This window comes from Oryzias latipes, chromosome 3 (genome assembly GCF_002234675.1).
Source record: "Oryzias latipes chromosome 3, ASM223467v1".
In the NCBI taxonomy this organism is placed as follows: domain Eukaryota; kingdom Metazoa; phylum Chordata; class Actinopteri; order Beloniformes; family Adrianichthyidae; genus Oryzias; species Oryzias latipes.
The window spans coordinates 32344845-32366624 of record NC_019861.2 but is presented as its reverse complement, the minus strand read 5'-3'; the positions used below and the strand labels follow the sequence as shown (position 1 = coordinate 32366624).

Genomic DNA, 21780 nt, shown 5'->3' with positions numbered 1-21780 from the left:
AATAGAAAAGAAGTCGTCCGCTCCGGCACTTGATTAGTCAAGTGGACCGAGCGACTGTGTCTCTGAGTAGAGCAGACGGACTTTGTGTTTGAAGGGAAGGGAGGATGCTTTGTTACGTATGCGCTATTTGTGGGAGACTTCGGACTGAGATCCGTCCCGCAGCTCTAGGTGAACGAGCTACCGAACTCAGGAGAACCGGGTCTTCCGGTAAAAGTGTGTGTCCGGGCAGAGCTCGGACCGTCAGCTCACACAGCGGCTTTGGGGCGGTGTGTGAGCTTAAAGCAGAAATGTCGCTCAGTCCTTAGAAACCGTTCAAACAATCACGTGGATTTGTGTTTCCAGTCATGTCCCGACAAAATAAAGGCTGATGTTATTCCCACATATTTACGTTCGGCCAAGATGCAGATTGCAACATTTTACCGCATGGATTTATGTTCCTCAAAGGCTAAATGTTGTTAGCGCGTGTTAGCCTCTCCTAGTCCTGTCTTCTTTCGGCTCCGTTCTTCACAGAAAAAGCACTGACCACATGGATTAAAATTAAAATGATGAGCAAACAGGAGCTTCATAATGTAAAACTGTAACATTAATAAAAGCATGTTTAGAAGATCGTCTCTTATATTACGGAGCTGCCAGATATCTTGTATGTAGCCTCTCAGCTGAACTCGTTTCCTCTTCCGGTATTATAAACACTACTGCGCATGTGCGAATGATTTATTCCGACCGACAGTGTGACCCATGTGAACATTTGTTATAATCGGAAAACGTTTTTCTTGGTCCATGTACACGGTTGAATTCTAATCCGACCATTGATCCGATCAAGATATTTTGCACATGTAACCGCGGCTTATGGTGTCGCAGCGTGGCGGGGACGTGGCATCGGCCATCGGCACAACCCTACTGAGAAGCCATCATTGTTTTTTTTTCTTTTTAAATAGTAGATGTTCCAGTATTTTAGTTAATCTGCTCCCTCATCCTCCAACAGTAGTTTATCAACATGGTTCTGCTGAAAAGTTTTTTTTCTCCCCACTTAAAGTTCTTTCACTTCACTTCACTTCATCAACATTCAGTTCCAGATGTTTTCTACATGATACAGGTTTAACAGTTTGGCATAAACTGGAGGCCATGAGAAGTTTGGTGACACAACAAAAGAGCGAAGTCTCATCCACAACACACACACAGGAAGTGTTCACATGAATTACTCCATGTTCTGGTGGATTGAAGTATTTGCCCTGAGCAGAAGTGAAATGTCTTGGCTTCAGATCAAAGGCTACACAACAAAGACACTTCTCTGCGCTTTCATGCGAACAAATTACAAAAACGTGTATTTATTAGCTTTTATGTTCAGTAAAGAGTGGAATTGTTCCACTTTGCTTTTATTTAAAGCTCTTCAGAAGTTATTTGCTCAAAATAGCAAGAAGACTTTGATTCTGTGAGACAAAGACGGTTTGTAGAGCAGAGCAGCCTTTATAAAACAGCGCGTTATGCTACATGGCCTCTTCATAATGCACACCTGCATGTGGAAAAGTTTGAGGCAAGCTGGAAAAAGACTGCTGATGATAGTAAGAGTGTTTACCTTTGGATTTTCTTCTGCCACCTGGTTGCGGTGCTCTAAACAAAAGCGCAGCCTGCAGCTACAGGCGCATAGAGGCGGTTATCGCAGATCACTGCGAGGAAGACGCAGACTCCGCCAGCCTGTGGTCCCTGAGTCATGGAAAACTCACACCAACCTGCTCACAGGTTGTCACACTATCACACTGAAACTGACCTAGAAAGCTCTGCGGTGCAAAAACGAAGGCGCTGAGGAACCACGATGGATTCCCAGCTGTTAAATGCCAGCTTTACTCTTTAGTGTTGGCATTTCAGAAGTCAGAGATTTAAGTACATAAAGAAAGGGGAACTTATGAACCCTTAACTAATTAGAACATCACAAACTTTGATTTATTTTATTAAAAGCAGAAGTTGTTGGCACGCCTGCATTTATGTAGAAATACCTTCTAGGCTGGTGTTAAAGACAGTGTTTTTAGCATGCTCTTGTTGCATTTTTTTAATGATGGTGGACATGAATAAAGAAAATTAAGCTCAAAATTGCATGTCTGAGTAATTCTTTATTTAAATTGTAAATCAGAAAAAAAAAATCCAGTTTGAAAAATGACACATTTGTGAGGTAGAAAATACGCTGGGAGGGTCACAAGCCCTCGGCTCTGCTCCATTCTGATGCATCAGAACAGATACATGTAACGTCTTTGCTTTCCTCGTCTGAGTGGGAATAATCATAATCAAAAGACCACTGGGAACGCTTCTAAAATGGATCAAAAGATGATCAGAGGGTTTTTTTAAATTTGAGTTGGTTCAAACTGCAGATGGTTGCTTTTATGAAGATCACTGAGATCCTGAAGCATCAACAATTAGGATAAATTATTTACCAAAAACCAAAAATTGTCCTTTTGATATTTATACAGACACCAAAAATGCACAAGACGGAGAAAGCAACACTACAAACACTGAAGGATCCTGTTCAGGTGACTCACTATTATTCACTCCAAATGGTATAAAAAACAGGCTAAACTAAACAACCCCAATGCAAATAAATAATGGCGTTCTGGTTAAAGTATGCAGATTTTACACTAAAACGATAAATGCTAATTTTTAGAGAAGCAACAGATTTTCTAAACCGGTTTACATCTGCATCGCCAGTTTTTCATTCAGGTTAAAGCTTAATATTAGCTCGGTAGACGTTGCACAGCTGGGTCATAACGGGAAAACCCTACTAGATAGATCTAGTTTTCATTTAAAGAGCTGCTCAAGTCTAAAACTGTGACGTTCTTGTGACACTTTCAATAGTAAACCCTACACTGAGCTCACCAGATATAATTTTAAATATATTCTCTCATTAACTGATTGTTAGACAAAAAAAAAAAACTTTTTGGAAAACTGTGGTGTACTAGTATGACTTTCCCTGACGACAAAGCTGGAGGAACAAAACAACAGAACTATGTTCCCGCTGCTTTCAAAATAAAAGAGCCATGGCTCATCTTCAGAATAAAGGTGTTACAATTCAACAACAAAGGTCCATTTTTCTGGAACCTTCAGCGTATTCCTCCCAGAACTGTGCAGAGGCGTCCACCACTGACTTGTCATTTTGGGACTCCTCCTTTTCATCCCCTCACACGCATCACATTTTTCTGTACCCCCCCCCCCCCCCCCCCCCCCCCCGTCCCAACATGATTGACACGTTTTCAGTAGTGAGAACAACTTCCTGCTACATGTGTGAACAGGCACCTCCGGACAATGACACCATTATGCAGACGTTATCTGAAGATCATGAGTGAGAAGAGGCTTTTAACAAGCAGCCCGCTTTATCCGGAGATCAACCAGTTCACAGTTTATGAGTTGCACTGGTTAATAAGTGGTTCCTGCAAAACCCACTGATTCTGATGATAGTTGAGCACACTAAAGACAACAAATATTCTTTTTTTTCAATCTTTTAAAGTAAACAAAAGAGGTTAAAATTCAAAGCTTTAGTTCTTTTGTGCCGTTATGGGTTTTTCTTCAACTTCGATGCATTTAAAGACGCACATCTACTTTGTTGAAAACGGGAGTGCTGTGACATTTGGAATCACACAAAATAAACTTAAACGTTAAAATGGACAATTCCTGCCTCTGACCAATTTCCCAGTGTAGATAGAAGAACAGGGAGCCGTGTTCAGCTCAATGACCTAATAAAGCCTTGATTTGAAGTGTTTTCCTGCAGAAAAACAAACAACCATATACTGTTTTTGATTGTGATCCACTTACATTACCATATGTGACAGCTTAAATGGAAAAATATGAACTTTTATCTACATCTTAATACCAAAATCCTCTATGACCAATAGAATACAAAAATAATCTCTAGTTTTTTTCATCAAAGATAGTTTGTTGTGGATGAATTACATGTATTTTGTGCAAAAAGATTTTAATCGGTTAGCGGGACAATGAAGAAAGTTTTCTTAAACCTCATTTTATGTTGCATCTTTTTAGCATCGACTTCCCAGTTCCTCTGTCAACTCTCTTAAAAACAATCTACACCGTATTTAATTCAAGAAAATAAATCCTATTACTCTGATCAGGAAAACAAAGCCAACAAAGCAGTTCTCTATTTAACCCTTTTACACCAGCGCTTTAGCCTCAGTGCGGACATTCTTTCGAGCAAAGTAACTCTTCAACAGTTTACGCAATTAACGTACATCATCTGAGTAAAGCAGCTTTGCGCCAAACACTTCATGTTGGTGGTGTGTTGCAGAGCAAAGCCCATATAAAAAGCCACTATTCTCCGTGTCAGACTCAGCTGATTCACGTCGATCAGGTGAACGGTTGAAGAGTTCTGGTACATCAAAGAGCGCATCTTATTTAAGAACCACCGGGAACATCTCCGGTGTTAATGGATTAAAGAGTATGTGTCACTTTTCCAAACTGGAATCGCAGTCAATGCTCACACCTTCACTTGGTTCGGATTTAAATCTAAAGTAGAATAACTACTTTAGAATAACTACTTGAGCAGAATAACTATTTAGTAGAATAACTACTCTGTATTACAGAAAAATATGCAACTTAGTGCATCTAAAAAAAAAAACAGGGAATTTTCTCTGTTGATCTGCAGAAAGTTACTCCTGTAGCAGATCTTTGGCGTGGCTTCATGGCGTACCAGTATGCGGGTTGTGTCTATAATCTACCCGTCAACACAGTGTCAGCAGCCCTCAGCGAGCTGCATACCTGCTAATACATTCCAACATGCTGGGTCTGTGTGAAGCCACTGCCTGGTGGTGGGTGATGCTACTGACGAACATGTTACCCTCAGAGGCCTCCCCGCTGCAGCAGTTTTTCATGGGAGACGACTGCGGTTCAGAAGAGTCGAGGTCGATACCGTTGGTGGCACGGCCTGGCTGGTGCCCTGTGAGCGAGCCCTCAACATCTCTGCGGTGTAAAGACTCCGCCGGTGGTGTGGCGGCAGTCTTCTTCCACACAGAGATTTCCAACAACTGAACACACAGACTTATCTCTGCAGCTCTGATGAGCTTCCAGATCATATTTGCTTTTGATAACCTTTTGGGAGCTGTCTGCAGCAACCCAGACCCGTCCACACACAATCGCAGGAAATCTGCCAGAAGCTCCGTGAGACAATAAAAGAGGAAGCACGGTGCCCTTTAGGCTCTTTCAGCCACCGTCACTCCACAGCCAGCAGACTGTTTACTCCTCACCTCCTTCCTGTTCGCGTTACAGTGCCCCGAAAGGCAAACACGCTCGGAAATATTTTTCCAAAGGTGAGAAAGAAGCAAACTTTTATGACGGGGAAAACATGTTTGGTTGTTTGACAAGCAGCAGGACCGACGCTGGCTTTCCCCGACCTGCCAGGCCTTTTCGCTCCAGCTGGTGCTGTAAACCAGCCACACAGGGAACATTCAGACCGCTCCACACCAAGGTTAGAAGAAATGCAGGATTTCGCTGGGAGAGCGCGTCTGCCGCTTCCAGGTTTGTCCCCTGACCACCGGGGCTAACAGTAAACCCCATAACACACAGTTCACAAGCTCCTCACTCTTCCCAATCAACAGAACTTAGTCTGTTTTCCTTGTGGCTGGTTCTATTTTAAAACCCGGACCCTGGTTGAACCCAGTAAAACCCCTCCTCCCTCCCTGCCCTGCATGTCACCGTGAATGGGATGAATCAGGAAGGCCAGTTTAAAGTTTAGCTGGAAACATTTCAGGAGGCAACACACTCATCAAATGACTGAATGGAGAAAGGAGCTTCAAATTCAGCTTGTCTGAAGGATTACAGGGCAACACAGGCATCAGTTTTTACTGCACAACCTGCTGCTTCTCACATTTCTGTGAGAATTTTAACATGTCACTGAAAGTGACAAGTAGAGTTGAAGTAGTTTTGCTCTGGTAAGAGTTTTCTGTTTCTGTCTTCATGCAACTTTTGAGACAAGTGAATTAGCCAAGAAGGCATGGAAGCACTTCATCCAGAAGCTGATTAAAGGAGGAGCTTCTCTGTGACTAAAGTTCAGGGAGGCTATTGAACAAAATAAGACATTTCACAGCTTCTGCATAAAAACACACCAGAATCTTTTGGACAAACACAAAAACACCCAAATCTGACAGGAAAGAAAAAGAAAAAAACCTGCCTGACTAGTTTTTTTTTATGTTATTCACTCTGGTTTAAGACAGAATTCCATCATATTTACTCTTTTGTGACATTTGCAGCACGAAAAATATCCATGTATTTGTGGATTCTGAAATCATTTATTAGTGACAAATTTTTATACAGACTTTCTTCTCTAAAATTGATCTCTGAAGTGGCCTTTAATATAATATAATATAATATAATATATACATATATATATAAAGTTGATGTTCACACAGTAAATTTAGTTTAGTTTATATCTAACTAATTAGCTTAGCTCCCATTATTTTAGTTATAAATATATATTTGGCAGAAGTAGTACTCAAAGAGTACTTTTACTGCTATTACATTAATATTTACCTAGTAACTTCTACATTTAGTAGTTTGTTATGTATTTGTTGTTGTTTAAACTATTTAATAATACTAATTAACTTTAATAAATATTAATTATTCAATCCAAATGTTCACAAATTAATTTTTTAAACCTGATTGTTAACAATATAATTTGTTGAATTATAACAGGTACTTGTTAAAGTTCTTACTCGAGTATGATGCTAGCCACGTTTTTTTTTAAAAAAAATCTAATTAAAACAGGACTATTATATTAAGGTTATGTTTATACATTCCTAAACAGAACTGTCCCTCCTCTGCCCATCCATGGATGGATGTGCATTAGTTAACTATTATCTGTACCTCCACATGGTTTTAATATTCAAACAGTACGAGAATACATGATGATAAATGGCGGAATTTCGCTTAAATGTGGTGTGGGGGGACAGTTTAACTGTTACATTAGCTCAGGGAATGGGAATGCAGTGATGTGGAGTGGCACTAGTACTTACTCTTTGCGGTGGCGGGCCGGAGGCAGGACGACAGAGCCAGCATCAGACCCCAAAACAAGGTCAAGTGCCTCGTTTCCGCTGGAGGCCTCATTCCCGAAGCACTAAATCCCGCTCAAATCCCGAAAAGAAAGAGCTGGTGCCGGGATGAAGGTGGACCGAAGCCGTGGGGGGCGGTTGAAACGTCTTTTATTTTTTTTAATCTGCGGTCAGCACCTTTTTAGCTGTTAGCCGGCTAATGGTGCTAGCAGCTAATAGCAGGGTAGCTCTCTCGCGCTTCCCAACGGGAGCTCCGGAAAAATCACCGATTTCTCCCTCCGGACACGCGGCGGCTGCTCATAGCCCCCCTTCCCCCTGCCACAGACTCAGCCACGCCGATGTGTGCGGTGATTGCGTGTCGACTAACGCGGCGCGGGAGTATCCTCTGTAGTCCACATCTTCACGCTCCATATCTGGTTGGAGAAAAGAAAAAACGAAAAAAAGAAAGAAGAAAACCTTTCAGCGTCCCGCGGCTGGATGGACCTCAGGAGGAGAAAAAAAACGGCTCAGACTGCCGCGCGCCTTAAGCACGAGGAGACTGGAAAACACCTTGACATGTTACGTTGAAACGCAGCCTCGTTGTGCGAACAGCATCGCGTCTGGGAGGAACATCCAGGGGAAAATCTGTTTTCAGACCGCAGCCTCCTTCTTCTTCTTCTCCTCCTCCTCCTCCTCCTCAGCCGGTCATCATCCACACGCCGTGTTGTTGTGGGAGCGGCAACTCGCCTCCTAAATGGAGAAAATTGAAGGTGAAAATGAGTCCGTGGGTCCACTAAGGTTTTTCCCCGTCGTTTGATTGCTGCGCAGGTAGTTCGTTGGGCAGATTAACGCGCAGGTACCCGCGCGGACAGCCTGCAGTCTACTGTAAACACGGCGCCGTTGCGTGGAGATCGTCTCTGTTTGCAGAGATGAATCCCTAGGACTCTCGCTCCGCCCTCCCGTCTGAGAAAGTGGAGGGCGTCGCTCCTGCTGCAGTTTTTTCCCACCACAGAGGCAGAGTTGCCATGGTGTTCAGTTTGCCATCAGCTGTTCTATCGTTTGCCAAAAGAAAATAAAGGAACATTGTGAATAAATAATTTTAAACAATTTAATACACAATGAACGATTCCCAATCAGTATCCACAGAGAACTGCACACTAGGTCAACAAAGTCACACAAGTTATATGCAGAAATTTAATAGTCACAGAAGTATTAGTAAAAATAAACATCAAGTAGACTTAATTGTCTGTGAAAGGGGCAATTGGGACAATTTGCGAGGGCAGATTTGAGAAAAGAAAAAAAAAGACAGAGTGAGACGTCGCGAATCCCACCTTGTTTTAGAGGCTCCGTTTTACGAAGCGGAGAGAGGGAAAGCCGGGACGGAGCTGCGGGATCGGGGTTGTTTTGCTGCTCACACACGCACAGCGGAATGCACCCTTTCGAAAAATCGTGTCTGTCTGCAGGAGTGCGGTGATGAGGGAGCAGAGTTTACACCAACAGCCCCCGTCGGATGAGTCCAACACAGAAGCTACTCTGTGTGTATTTCCCGCCTCGCTTTTGATGCTCAGTGACCCTGAAAAAAAAAAGTTGATCATTTTCTATTATTTTTCCTTTCTACCAAAGGTCCATGAAGGATTGAACATCTAAATTAAAACAGTCGCTTCATGAAATGACACAATAGTAGAATAAAATACAAACAGACATATTTTTATGTAGGAGAATGTTAAACAAACTATAGTTTTACCAAAGATATTATATTTTTAGTATAAACTTGTCTTACAATCCCTTTATATAATTGGTTAGATTTAAAAATACATTTATAGGCCATATATTTTTCTCATTAATAATTTCATTCCTAATCCTCTTCAAAAATAAAGGTTTACCACAATTTATTTTTTGTTATCTAACCAAGTTGTTTTATAAATAGTAAAATGGCTCTGGAAAAGTGTAATTTAGTCTGAACCTTGATTTAAAAAAAAGCTAATTCAGGTTTTAGACCAGTTTAAGATTTTTAACCGTCTTTCCTGCCCAGTTCTGCTTGTTGTTTAAGCAATGTAATGTGAAAGACGCGTGAATGCTGCCACCTCGTGGAAGGAAACCGGAACTACAGGCCTCTGACTGAACGGTTTTGATCACTTTCTTCTGATTTGTACGGAGCCGCAGACACAACGTTAAAAAAATTTGTTCACGAATAAGTATTTTGTGTACACAAATTAGCATTTTGTGTTCACAATTTAAGATTTTAGTGTATTTTATTCCTACTACTAATTTGTGCACACACAAAAATAATTCGCTTACACAAAATACGGATTTCTGTGCGTAAAAATGCAAATGTTTGTGCACAAAATACTAAATTGAGCACATAAATAATAGTTTGTGCACATGAAATACTAATTTGTGCCCATAAAATGAACCTTTTGCAAACAAAATACTATTTTGTGTATAAAAAATGCTCATTTGTTACCTCAAAAAGTGCTAATTTGTGCACACAAAATTATAGTTTGCGCTCAAAAAATGCCCATTTGTGCCCACTTTTCTTTCTTCCAATGTCATATCCAGAGCTCTGTAATTTGATATTTTTAAGGCTAAACTAAAGTAATTTGTTATTAGTGGCCATCAAAACTGTTCTAATGTATCAAACATAGTTTGAGTTCCTTAAATGTGGACTAAGTCGTTCTCATTCTGTCTCTTATAAGTGGATCTGGATGTCGGCAGTCCAATTTTAGACTTTTAGGCTGCCACCGCTGCATTGATCTTTGGGGTTAGAAGCCCAGCCTGAGGAGGCGGGGAGCCGGCAGCCTGTGATGCTGTGAGAGAAGCAGACGGTAAACAAAAGTGTCCACAGAGGAGCCCCTGACAGTTTTGATTATCCCTGTAATTACGGGGCGCTTTCATCACTTCCCAGAGCCGAGTACAGAGGCATTATTAGAACACCACGCATTACCTCAGCCCTGGCACACAGCACGGAGGTGAAGCAGAAAAGAAATGTGCACATCAGAAATTGAGGTGAATATCAGCGGCCACCCAAGAGTCCAAATACAGTGAGTCACCCCATAACAAGTGCTCACTGTACCAACATGACCCCTCTGTGCCAGAGAATGCTGTGCCTGTCCACTCGCATTTGTTAGGTCCCCATTAAAGTCCTCATGAAGGCAGCCGGCAGGCCCACCTACCTCAACTGTCCCTCTGGAATCCATTCTCGCTCTGCACTCATGTGGAAATAAGCCTGTTCACCACCAGCGGGTCACACATGCTAATGAGCGTCTGTTTGTTTTCCAGCATGCTCATGCAGGAGGAAGGGAATTCAGGGGGAAAAATAATGGATGATACACAGGAAGCAACCCGGGTGGCTCTGCAGCACCAATTATGACAAAACCTCCCACACAGAATCGATGATGTGAAATCAGACCAGGAAACGCGGATGCTGTGGTGTGGAGGCCGACCCTGTTCAGACGCCTCGCTTGAAAAGGGTCAACCGAAGGAAAGTATTCAATCATCAAAGAAAAATCATTGATTTCTTTGAGCTTTTCGGTAAAGATTTTTGAATATTGAGGTACTATGTCAGAGGAGGCCTTTTTCAGATTGCTCACATTTCAACATGAACACCCCAAAGATAAAAGTTTTAAAATTTCATTTGTCATTACTAAAGCAGAAATAAAGCTACATGGCACAATGCAAAAAAACAATAATAAAAAAATAAAGCAACTTTCTCTTTAAAAACAAATCATGATGTCACTAATGACATTTATTCAAGAGGATTTTTGCTTCATTCTGAGCAGAATTATTTGACTTTAACTCTGAAAGATTGTTGTGTTACAACCAGTCAGGTCATAGAAGAGAGTCTATAAGAGACTGTATAAGAGAACTGGACTGAGTGAGTGAGTGAGACATCACCCATTAAAAAAAAAAAAAAGGCTCCAACCAAATGAAGTCAATTCGGCCGCCATGTTTTTGCGATATGAACATGTTGGAGCCAGACGTTGTGAGAAACATTTATTTCGGTTATGTTAAACAAACAAACTTAAAAACATCAACATAAACATTGACACTGATCAATGTCAACATAAACATTTGAACAAAATTAACCGAAAAAGGTGTTGGGTGAAGCCAAGGCTTATTTCCCCAACCCTGAATACAAACATCACATCTACCTACAAATTGTTAGAACCTTAAATCAGAAAAGAAAAAAAGAAGAGGAAAAAAAACAAAACAAACACTTCTCAAAATTTTTGAAACATTTTAACTTTATGCATTTTCTTAAAGTGCAGTATGGATTTTGCATTTTTCAGTTCGTCTGATAATAAATTCCACATGTTGACCCCCTGAACAAAAATACTATTGCATTAGTTCTGACCACTTTCTTTTTAAACATATCTTTACCTCGAAAATCATAATTATTAACTTTTATTTCGAACAAACTCAGTATTTTGGCAGGTACACATTGTTTTTTAACTTTAAACATAAAAATTCCAGTACTAAGATCTACTAAATCAAACAATTTAATTGCCCTTAATTTAGGAAATATTTGTTTTGTGGATTGATTGTATGAAGAGTGATTTACAATTCTAATTGCTTTTTTTTGCAGAAAACGTCAATAAGCAGGGATTGGTCCGAGTTGGTCTGAGTCAGCGTTTCAATGGCAACCACTCTCGCCAACCAGGAGTGAGCTCGTTGGAAGTCTAGACCCCTTCCACTTGAACACAGGCTACATGAAATCTGTGTTAGGCCAGCGACTTTTATTGAGGCGTCTGATTCGTTGGTTTGTAACCTGAACAACTTGCACTATAGAAAAAAAGTTAGGATTATCAAGAACTTATTGAGAAAGGTAGCAGAGCAAGAGTAGTGATTGTGAGTGTCTGCTCTTCTGTGGCTGCAGCTCCCAAAGGTCAAAGGTCAAGAACAAACTTCCCACACTTTCTTTACCTTTCCCAGCGGAAACGGCTGTTTCAGCTCATCAAAACGGTTTTTGATGTGATCCATTCTGAGGGGGACTTGCTGCCGTCAGTGTTTGAAATATTTTCTCTCATGGATTGATGGAAGAATTCCAAAATTCCCAGGTCGATCAAAAGCGTCCCGAAGATGCGAGTTAGCTCCAGACCATCACACCACCACCACCATGTTAGAAATCTTTTCTGGAATTCTGTGTGATGTTTGCATTCAGCAGGACACGCACGAAAAGATGAGTTCTCTTATTTTTCATCAGTCCAGTTTTTGTTTTTTTGTTATTTTTTATCCCTCATTGCCCTCCATTGTCTCCTCTCAGTGGAGTTTAACATTTGTCCCCTCTTTTTTTTTTTTTTTTTTTTTTTTTTTTTTTAACTTGTCCTGTCCAACAGCTAGGCAAACAGATGAGAGCTGAGGGCCTCTTGTGTTGGACATATTTTATTTTAACAAGAGGAGTTATTCATCTTCAGACAAACCTAAGGTATGTCTGAATAAACCCCTTTTGTAATTGAGGCCAAACTTTATTAATTTCAATCATGTTTGAAAATCTTTGGTGTTGGACCGGACGGAAAAGGAAAGAGGGGAACAAGAGAGAGGGACGTTAGAGAGGGGGGGGGTAGGAGGGTGATAATAGGAGGGGAAGGGGGGTAAGACCATGAAGCAGCATAGAGCAGGCAGGTTTACTGGTTGTTTATCGTTACGGTACGGTTCACATGTAGTACAAAAAGGGCGGGGCCTGTTCACACACACTCAAATATTATCAACACACCTGCTAGCCGCAGAAATGTCCACATGTCAACATGCACACAAAACAGATAGTGTTCACGAACGCATACTTATGCCTTTAAACCAACTAGTGTGAAATCTTTCATTCATTCAATCATGCAAACTATTAGTGCAAAGGTGAGCTAACACCTGTGCTCAGGTGAGTGTTTATGTTCTTCTAAAATGGATGGTGGAATGTGAAAAGAAGGAGGAGGAGCGCCCAGCCACCCCCACACCCATACCCCCGCCGCAGCAGCAGCGGCAGCCGGAATTCCCCCAGCGCCACACGGGAACAGGCAGGGAACAACCGCCCCCCGGGCGACCAAGACCGCCACCCAGGCCAGGGCCAGCAGGACCGCCGCGAGGCCCCCAGAGCCAGAGAGCAGGGAGGCGCAGAGGGAAAGAGAGCGCCGCCCCAGCCCAGCCAGGAAAGCAGCCCCCCGCCGCGCCGGAAGAGCCCAACGCAGGGCCCCACCGGAGAGGGACGCCCACAGCCCCAGACGAGCACCCCACCACCACCCAGGAGTTCCGGGCATCCCCCCGCCCCGACCCCAGGTACGAGCCAGGACCCCCCAAGGGAGACCCGCTCCGCACTCCAGGCAGCCACCCACCCGGCCCACGGTTGGTCCAGGTAGGAGCAAGGCAGGGGCCCGCCGCCCCCGCCCAGGAGGGGGGAACCCCGGGGAAAAAAGGGCGGCCCATAAGGGATGTTATAAATATGGCCCGACCAGGCTCGGCCATGTTGGAAGTTTGGCGGGGCCCAGCGCCCAGGGGCAAGGACCAGGACCCACCCCCCAGGGACACGAACACCCCCGGCTCAGGTGTAATATGAACCCCCCCACCGTGCGGAGAGAGCACCGCCGGGCCCAGGGAGCCGGCACCCAAGGGACACGGCCGCCATCGCCAAGGGGCCCGCACCCCCCACCAGGGACGGGGTAGGGGACAGATGGACCCAGGTTGTCAACATTTGTCCCCTCTTAGCGTACACTTTTCCTCCAGTGTGTTTTGCCATAAGGTTTCTTAAATGGTGCATTCAGATGACGGATCTTTTTTCCTAAGCGGACAAGAGCAACGTAAAGGTTGTTCTTGTCCATTGAAAAAACTGGGTTTTTCAATGTGTTTCAGTATTTTAACATAGCTCAAAAGATGATCCGAGTGGGACTTTAAAGTGTGATGAACCCAAACTTCCAGCTGTACATTTATCTTCTTTATATTTTCTGAAAATTCTGTTTTTAATAAATCCACAGAAAAGTGATGTCAAATCCCTCTGATGCTTTTGAGAGTATTTTAGAAGATTCGACCCAATGTCTTCCTGTTTGATACTTCAAATTAAGGGGTTTGCATGGGGGGAAGGTTAAACCAGCAAAATGTCACAGTCAGTAAATAACCCAGGCGCAGGAAAAGAACCACTAGAGATTAACTCAGTTTCTCAACAGAAGCTAACCACACATAGTGGGACAGAAACTAAGTAAAACTAACTTAGACTCAATAATCAGGATGAGAGAGCAGAGAATCAGCAAAGTGCAGGTGTGACTGCTCAGCAAGATCCACAGGTAAATAGGCGGAGCCACAGCCAACCTGCAGAAAAACACCACAAAAAAGACAGATATTAACAAAAAAATCAAACAAGCAAATTATTTCACAATTAGTTCCTAAATGAAGCTGCAAATGCAGTTTATGCTCCACTGGAGATGGATCCAATACTGAGGACAAGATTTGCTCACCCAGGGTTGTGTGTGCATCATGGCCTTCATTTTTACAGACGTTTTCTTGATCTTTTCACATTTTTTTTACTCGGTCAAACAGAATTTCTTCATTCTGACTCGGTGTGTAGCAGGTAAGTTAAGCTCAGCCCTCTTAAAGGTGGGTTAGCCTCTGATAATTCAGAATTTAAAGGGTGCAATTACTTTTTTTCTGATCTCCGCATAGGAAACTCTTCTACTTAATCTCATTGGAGTTTATTTACAAAATTCTAGTTCACAAAAAGATTTACTTAAAGTAATAGAAGCAGTAAAAATAGAACCCCAAAAACCGTCTAACTAGAAAATAATACTGGATTAAATCCATGAAAAAATACATTAAAGACTGCAGCATGTCTACGATACTCATGAGAAGCTTTGAGCGCCGGAATTCTGATCAAACTCTTTTTAGGACGCTGTTTTGGTGATGTCACAACACACTTTTGTGGGTCTTTTTGTGTTACACACAGAATATGACAGTGCTGTTGTCAGAAAGAAGAGTAAGAGTCTCTCTGAAACTCAAACATCAAATTCATACTTCAAATATTTTGAATAAAATGTTAAAAATTAAATGCGTATTTTGTGATTTTTAGTCAGAAAACGTACTTTTTAGCACAGATTTAATTCAGGAAAAGTGCTAATTACAGTGCTTTAAATTTTGTAACTTTACCTTGAAATTTGACATCACTCTTATTTGTAAGAAAACCTCCTACATTTATTATTATAAACACATTTTCTGTTGGCAAAATGAGCCTCACAAGGCTTTTCACCTTTTTATTTATAGCAAATTAGATCAATACAGAGAGTAAAAATTTGTTTCCTAGGAAGTGTTGTCAATTGATGTGTTGTTGCACGGTTATATAAAAGTCTTTTGCTCAAATTTTCCAGTCCAATCAACATTTTTGCATGATGATAATTGAGATTACAGCTTCAATGACACACATTTCGGAGTTTCCACGGCAGTGTGAAGCTTCTTGCAAAGGTACAAAGGAAGCCATAATTACATGGCGCCTCAGTTGCCGGTGCATTAGCCACAAAGACTGCAAAAATTATATAATGTGATGGATGGGGGGAGGGGGGCATGTGCTTGGCAGCATTTAAGAAAAGATGGTAAAGACTTCACTAGTGATTACTGGCACATTAGCTTGAATAAACAAACAAAAAAAAAGGGTCATTATATAATTGTGAACAGGTTGAATCTTTTAAAACCTGTAATTCTCTTTGATCTTTAGGAATGTAAAATAAACACTTTAAAAGTATTTAGATTTTGCACTGAGATCAAATAAATAGCTACGTAAGTAAGTCAGTAATTAAGTAAGTAGAAATGACAAAGAATTAGTAACATTTCTATTAAAAATGTGTTTTTTTTTTTGGAGAAAATGTTATAATACGATGGGACTTTTCTTGAGTTTGTAATGCTGCTTTTTATGCTTTTTTGTTGGTTTTTGTTGTGTTTTCATCATTATTTATAAATATTTTTTATTCAATTACTCTAAAAATGAAAGTTTTGCCCTTCTCGGTTTAATCCAAACATATTTCACGAAAAGTGAATTTGCACATGAACTTGTAATTATGGAAGAACATTTATTGCCCCCCCGGAACTAATGTTAGTAGAACTCTGTTTAAGGTCGGCTTCTATATGAAGGTACATACCCGGATGTAAACGGATTTAGCCCCTTAGCCTGGAAACTAACAGAATTTAAACAGGACAATTTGCTGTATTCTTCACGTTTTGAATAGCAAACGTGAAAACTTTAAAATGATTAAAGCGATTTTGATTTTTAACAACCACGGGAAACCTCGGCTGATCCGATTCTATCAGTATTTTGTAAGTATTAAATTAATAGCCTTGTTTAAATTAGCGATGTTTTTCTGTTTGCTTTTTGTTTTTTCGCTGTTTGTGCGCAGTTACGTTTTCAAAAAAAAGTTAGTTTCTTTTCCTCTCTTTTATTTTTATTTATTTTTTTGATTTAAAAAATATTAAATCACTATTTCCCCCCAACTGTTTGTTTGGTTTATTGCTCTGCTAACTTTTGTTTTATTTAGTTTAGATCACACTTAAGATAAATAATGATACGATACTGACTAAGAGCGGAACCGCCATCTGGAAACCTACACTGATATTATTTATCATTTAGATCTGATGCTGAAACTACAGAATAAAGCTCGTGGCTTTCATATATCGGGATTAAAACATCAGATCAGCGCCATAAGTACATTGAATTAGATTTTTTGAGTTCTGTAGAAATAATTTCTCAGATATTGTCAATATATTCTGCTTAGACAGATCAATCAGCTTTGATTAGATAGAAATTCTTGAATTACCTCTGTTTATTAAAGATGCTACATTAATGCCTTTATTTGACCCCCACAGAAAGACATTAGATTTAAAGATCACAGCCGGTCAGAGTTACTGACAGAGATTTTATTTGTTTTCATAAAAAAAAAAATACAATTTTATTTGTCGGTTTTTATTTGACAGTATTTATAAAAACTAGACCCAGGTGTTAAGGTTTCCACTCATTATTAGTGCTGAAATGTTAAATGTGGGGTGAACCTGTTTGGTGTGTTAAATGCTAATCAACTCACAAAGGAGACTTGAATGCATTTTTGGAGTGTTTGTTTTGATTGTAGCTTCTTTTCTTGCAGACGGAGGACATGCAGCAGCAGATCATCCGAGAAACTTTCCATTTAGTGTCCAAAAGAGACGACAACGTTTGCAACTTTTTAGAAGGTGGAAGGTAGGTGACCTGTCCTCTAGTTCAGTTATAATAAAACCTCTATTGGTAATAGATAATTGTTAGGAGAGGATTTCAGGTTTTCTCGGTGGCATCAGAGATGCAGTAACTAAGGTTTAACCAATAGATGGAGGCAGATGTACAAAAATGTCAGCTTTTCATTAGATCTGCTGCTACTGACCCAGTTATTCATGCAACAGTTTTGATGATAACTTGATTTGTTTAACTTGATTTATTTCTCATGTAACTGCTTGCAGTCTCATCGGAGGCTCCGACTACAAGTTGATTTACCGGCACTATGCCACCCTCTACTTTGTGTTCTGTGTGGACTCGTCTGAAAGTGAACTTGGCATTTTGGACCTGATCCAGGTCAGCTGCTGCTCCTTTGAAGTGCTCCATAAAAATGCTCGTGAAAGGAAACATTTGACAACACCGTCTGTGTGCAACATTATTATTGTGCTCTCTGGCCGCAGATTTATCTGATCAGAGTTTTTGGAAATGTGAAAATGCCTGTTTTATATCTAGTAACGTTAGTAAGGAAATAAAAAAAACCCAAATGAAAGTACTTTTAAATTGCAAAGAGTAACTGTTATTTAACCTGGTTACATCATATTTGACGTTTGTTTGAGTGATGATCTTTGACGTGTTTCTTCTTTTTGTTTCTAGGTGTTTGTGGAAACATTGGATAAATGCTTTGAAAATGTTTGTGAGCTGGACCTCATATTTCACATGGATAAGGTAAGCGCATTAAGGTTTCAAATCGCACAGATGAGGAGCGCTGGGTTGTAGCCGTATACATTTAGTTTTTTGCATATTTCTTTGTGCTCAATTAATGTTTTTTTTTATTGGTCAGTTTTCAAGAGGAATGAAAGCAACAGATTCCTTCACACTGTTTCTGCGAATAATCAGTCTGTAAATTCCAAAAGTTAATTTCCATTTCAGTAAAATGAATTCAATTCTTTATTTCAATGATTTCTGCAGATTTGTAGCTTCTCATTTTTTGGAGAACCACACAGACTTGTTGCTGCTTCACAACTGCAGGGATCTTTAAAAAGGATCTGTGCTCATGAGTTGTTTCCTCTGGAGTCCAGAAAAATAACTGTTCGTTTTAAAGGTGTCATGTCTGTTTGTTATCAAGCTGGATTTTTGACGTCAGCTGGTTTAAATGAAAAGCTCCTAGTGTAGCTGGAAAATGGTGACGAGGTCACTGAAAGAAAACACCACAATAACCACATCGGGTCTGAAGAAAAAACAAAAGCTCTAAAGCAAGGTGTGATACCACGTCAAGACCACTCCTCCAGGCTGCAGCCATATAAATATTCCTTTACCAAATTTCAAAGTGACAATTAGACTGACAGCACTATGTTGGCTCTAAGGGGGGATTCAGACATTTGGTTTGCTTTATGTTCCCCCGATAATCCGGAACCAATTTTCTGTCTGAGTACACCCAAGCAGACTCTGGTCCAGGACCAGAAACCGCTCTCTGACTCATCTTCGGAGGTGGTCTCGGTTCGTTTTCAATCGGACTGAGCTTCTGAGGTTCCTCAGCCTGACTTCAATCCATCCTCAGAGCGGAACAACTGAACCAAAGCGGCCACCGTAGCCGACGTAAACAGAGTGGGAATGTAGGAACAGATGAGCCGCGGACAAATGTGAAGCGACGATTGTCGTGTTAGGAAACAGAAAAAAGGGACCAACTCCTTACTTGTTGGAACGTTTATTTTAACAGGCCTGAAAACGCTTCTTACGTGACTTTTGGGGTCTTGTTTCGTGTTCGGCGCTGCTGTGACGTCATCCTGAAAGCTACCTCGTGGTTCCATAGCAGGAGTCTCTTAAAAGGCCATAACACAAGGATGACACACAGAAACTCATTCAAATGTGGTCGGATGAATGCAGACTCATTAGAACTTTTTGAGTCAATGTCAAAAACACTCGTCAGCGTACCTTCATACCCGACATCTCCCCATCACTGCAGTTGCTAGCGTCCTCCAGGTTAAAGCACACACAGACCAAGCGCAAAGGTTTGGAACAAAGAATGTTTCTATTCTGAGTACAACCCTCGTTTGACGTTTAAACAAATGCCATATGCATGTCTTTGTGTGCTGCTGCCACAGGGAGGCAGCCTCAGAGATGAGTTGAACGTTTTCACTTTGCGGTCATGACTTTTCCGTTTTTCCTAATTGTGTCTTAATTGGACATAAAAAAGCAAAACAAAAAAAAGAGGACATTTACACTTCTGCTATTTATTTCTCTTTTAGTAAAGAGTATATATATATATTTTTTTATCATTTCTTCTATATGTTGATTAGAAAAGCTTGTTTTTAAAGTTCTGGAGCATTTATGAGCTGCAGCTTCTGCATTTGGGGCAAGAGGTTGAGGAGGATCTTTGAGGGGAAATGTTTATCTGTTGATCAATACAGTTTCTTCCCCACAATATTGGAGCCTTTGGCACATAAACTGTGTTTGTCTGCAGAAAAACGACACGTTTTGTGGTTTAAAAGCATACATGTACTTTTTATGTCTTCACACTTTATTGCTGTAGAATCTCTTCACATTCCTAAAATGTGCACAAATCTGCTCTATAAAATGAAAAAATAAAAACAGAGGTAATGGGCAAGTATTCACAAAGACGATTGGTTAAGTTTGTCTTATTTTGTGTCATTTTTGTCATTATGAGGAAACAATTCAAAAGTCTTGACCTTTTGACCATCAGAAGACAAACGGAGCAGCAGCTGTTGGTTTTTCAAAAGCCTTTGACAAAGAGAGCCTGGACACATGTGCGTTCTTTAATGTTTTAATTGGCGTTTTAACCACCATGTTTCTCAATTTTTCCGAGTTTTTCCAGCTTAGAATGCTGATCAGGCACATCTGTGGTCATCTAGATTGAATTTCCTCAGCGGGAGCTTGATGTCATGCGGGGATGTGGGGTTCATCTGAGGAATGTTCCCGATATGAAGCTTCGAGATGTTTGTTTGTTTTTTTATTTTTATTTCTTCTTTTGTTGTAACTTTGGAGGCTTAAACGCACACAAACAAACGACCGTGAGTCCGTCCTGAAAGCGCAAACAGTTTGACGCCGGTGCCGAATCCGAGCTGGTCTCTGCCGAACTCCGGACTGCGCTACCCGCTGTGCTCTGCTCGCTCCGCAGGTCCATTACATCCTGCAGGAGGTGGTGATGGGGGGCATGGTGCTGGAGACCAACATGAACGAGATCGTGGCGCAGGTCGAGGTGCAGAACCGCATGGAGAAGTCAGAGGTCAGAGCGGCGCTGCCCGCATCAAAGGGCAACACTTCACAGGCTTCTTTAGCTCATCAGCTGCAGCTGGTGTGACGGCGAAAAGCGGAGGTCCCGCGAGGTTTCGGTGACTCTGAGGGTTAAGGAAAAGCAAAAACAGACCAGTCAGAGCCTCTTAAAGTGACTGCTGTCATGAAAAGAAACGTCAGGAAGTTGCAGAAAAACTTCCCTCACATTGTCTGATTGACATCTAAAACTCTGCTTTTAGAACATCTGGAAAAAACGGTCTCAAATCCAAAATGTCTGTTCGTGATTAATGACAGAAATATCTCCTCGTACTCCGGATGATTGACACTTCCTGGTGTCTTCTTTCTTGTTTTAAACGAGCTGTTTTTACAGCCTAAACATATTGGTCGGTCTAAACTCCTCAGCATCTTCTGGGGAGGTTGCCAACCCGTCCCCAGCGTCAGCATTTCAACTTTCCATGCTTGTGAAGCCGCTATGTATTTTAAAGGTGTTCTCTCCCCCCCCCCCCCCCCCCCCCCCCGCACAGGGAGGTCTGTCTGCGGCCCCCGCTCGTGCCGTTTCCGCCGTGAAGAACATGAACCTTCCAGAGATTCCCCGCAACATCAACATCGGGGACATCAACATCAAAGTGCCGAGCCTCTCCCCGTTCTGAGGAGCGTCCCCCCCCCCCCCCCCATCTTGGTGGTTATGGTCCCTGCTTCCCTTCGCCGTGTTGCAGGTCCCCCTCCAGTCCCAGATGCTCATTCCTGTGGCTGCATGCGGAGAGGCAGTCCCATTGAAACAGGCTTTGAAATCATTTGCACTCCTCCATCGGCCTCACGTTCATCAGCAGCCTGACTGAAAGGCTTCAGGACTTTAACTTTTTCCTGAGACTTTAATTGCTCAAACACATTTGTTTTGTTTTCTTTTTATTGTGATTTATTCTTTTTATCCCCCCCCCCCGTCTGGAATATATTTCATTTCGGGAGTCGGTTTGAAAGCTGAATGTTTCCCCTAAGTGAAGCTCGTGCCGACAGCTGAAACGCTGACTTCCAGCAGACCAACATCTGGTTGTTCATCTGTAAAGTTGTGTAATTAGTTGTGTTTTGTGGTCCCAATGTCGTGTTTTACCATGAAATGTCGTCAAAGTGGAGTCTTATATCTCAGTCTGCAAGGCATTTCTTGACAAGGTAAATGAAGTAATAAATTCAACCCATCCATCTTGTCGGTGCTGTCTTGGTATCTGCAGGTGAGCAGGTCTTCCGGTGAAACCAGCAGAACATTCTGTACCTCAGGCGGTCGGAGGTTTTGCTCAACCCCAATGAAGTTTTTTAGTC

At 41.5% G+C, this 21780-nt stretch overlaps 2 protein-coding genes and 1 long non-coding RNA gene across 6 annotated transcripts in view; 2 read left to right on the top strand and 1 right to left on the bottom strand.

The window, feature by feature from the left end:
• Nucleotides 1–8058, bottom strand: part of LOC101163560 (insulin-like growth factor 1 receptor) — a 50133-nt gene extending 42075 nt beyond the window's left edge. For 2 of the 4 annotated variants that reach the window (XR_002872994.1, XM_023953671.1), the window contains exon 1: nt 7002–8057. Coding sequence is in view for 3 of the 4 variants with exons in the window: in XM_023953671.1 (XP_023809439.1) it covers nt 7002–7092 (91 nt within the window). In the remaining variant the exon portion in view is untranslated. Of the gene's footprint in view, nt 1–7001 lie in introns of all 4 variants that reach the window. The other 2 variants (XM_023953672.1, XM_023953673.1) reach the window with 2 other exon arrangements.
• Nucleotides 7676–10929, top strand: LOC111947170. Its single transcript, XR_002872995.1, has 2 exons — nt 7676–7786; nt 10296–10929. It is a non-coding gene; the product is annotated as an uncharacterized LOC111947170 (long non-coding RNA).
• A 5170-nt stretch (nt 10930–16099) lies between these two features.
• Nucleotides 16100–21663, top strand: ap3s2 (adaptor related protein complex 3 sigma 2 subunit). Its single transcript, XM_023953670.1, has 6 exons — nt 16100–16292; nt 17114–17205; nt 17460–17571; nt 17869–17940; nt 20351–20458; nt 20991–21663. The coding sequence occupies exons 1-6, from the start codon at nt 16224–16226 to the stop codon at nt 21114–21116; spliced, it is 579 nt and encodes a 192-aa protein (XP_023809438.1). The 5' UTR covers nt 16100–16223; the 3' UTR covers nt 21117–21663.
• The last annotated feature ends 117 nt before the right edge of the window (nt 21664–21780 follow it).

Coding starts and splice junctions, on each gene's coding strand:
- ap3s2 (XM_023953670.1), top strand. CDS start 16,224: ATGATTAAAGCGATTTTGATTTTTAACAACCACGGGAAACCTCGGCTG. Junction 17,206..17,459: donor AACTTTTTAGAAGGTGGAAG/GTAGGTGACCTG, acceptor AACTGCTTGCAG/TCTCATCGGAGGCTCCGACT. Junction 17,941..20,350: donor TCATATTTCACATGGATAAG/GTAAGCGCATTA, acceptor CTCGCTCCGCAG/GTCCATTACATCCTGCAGGA.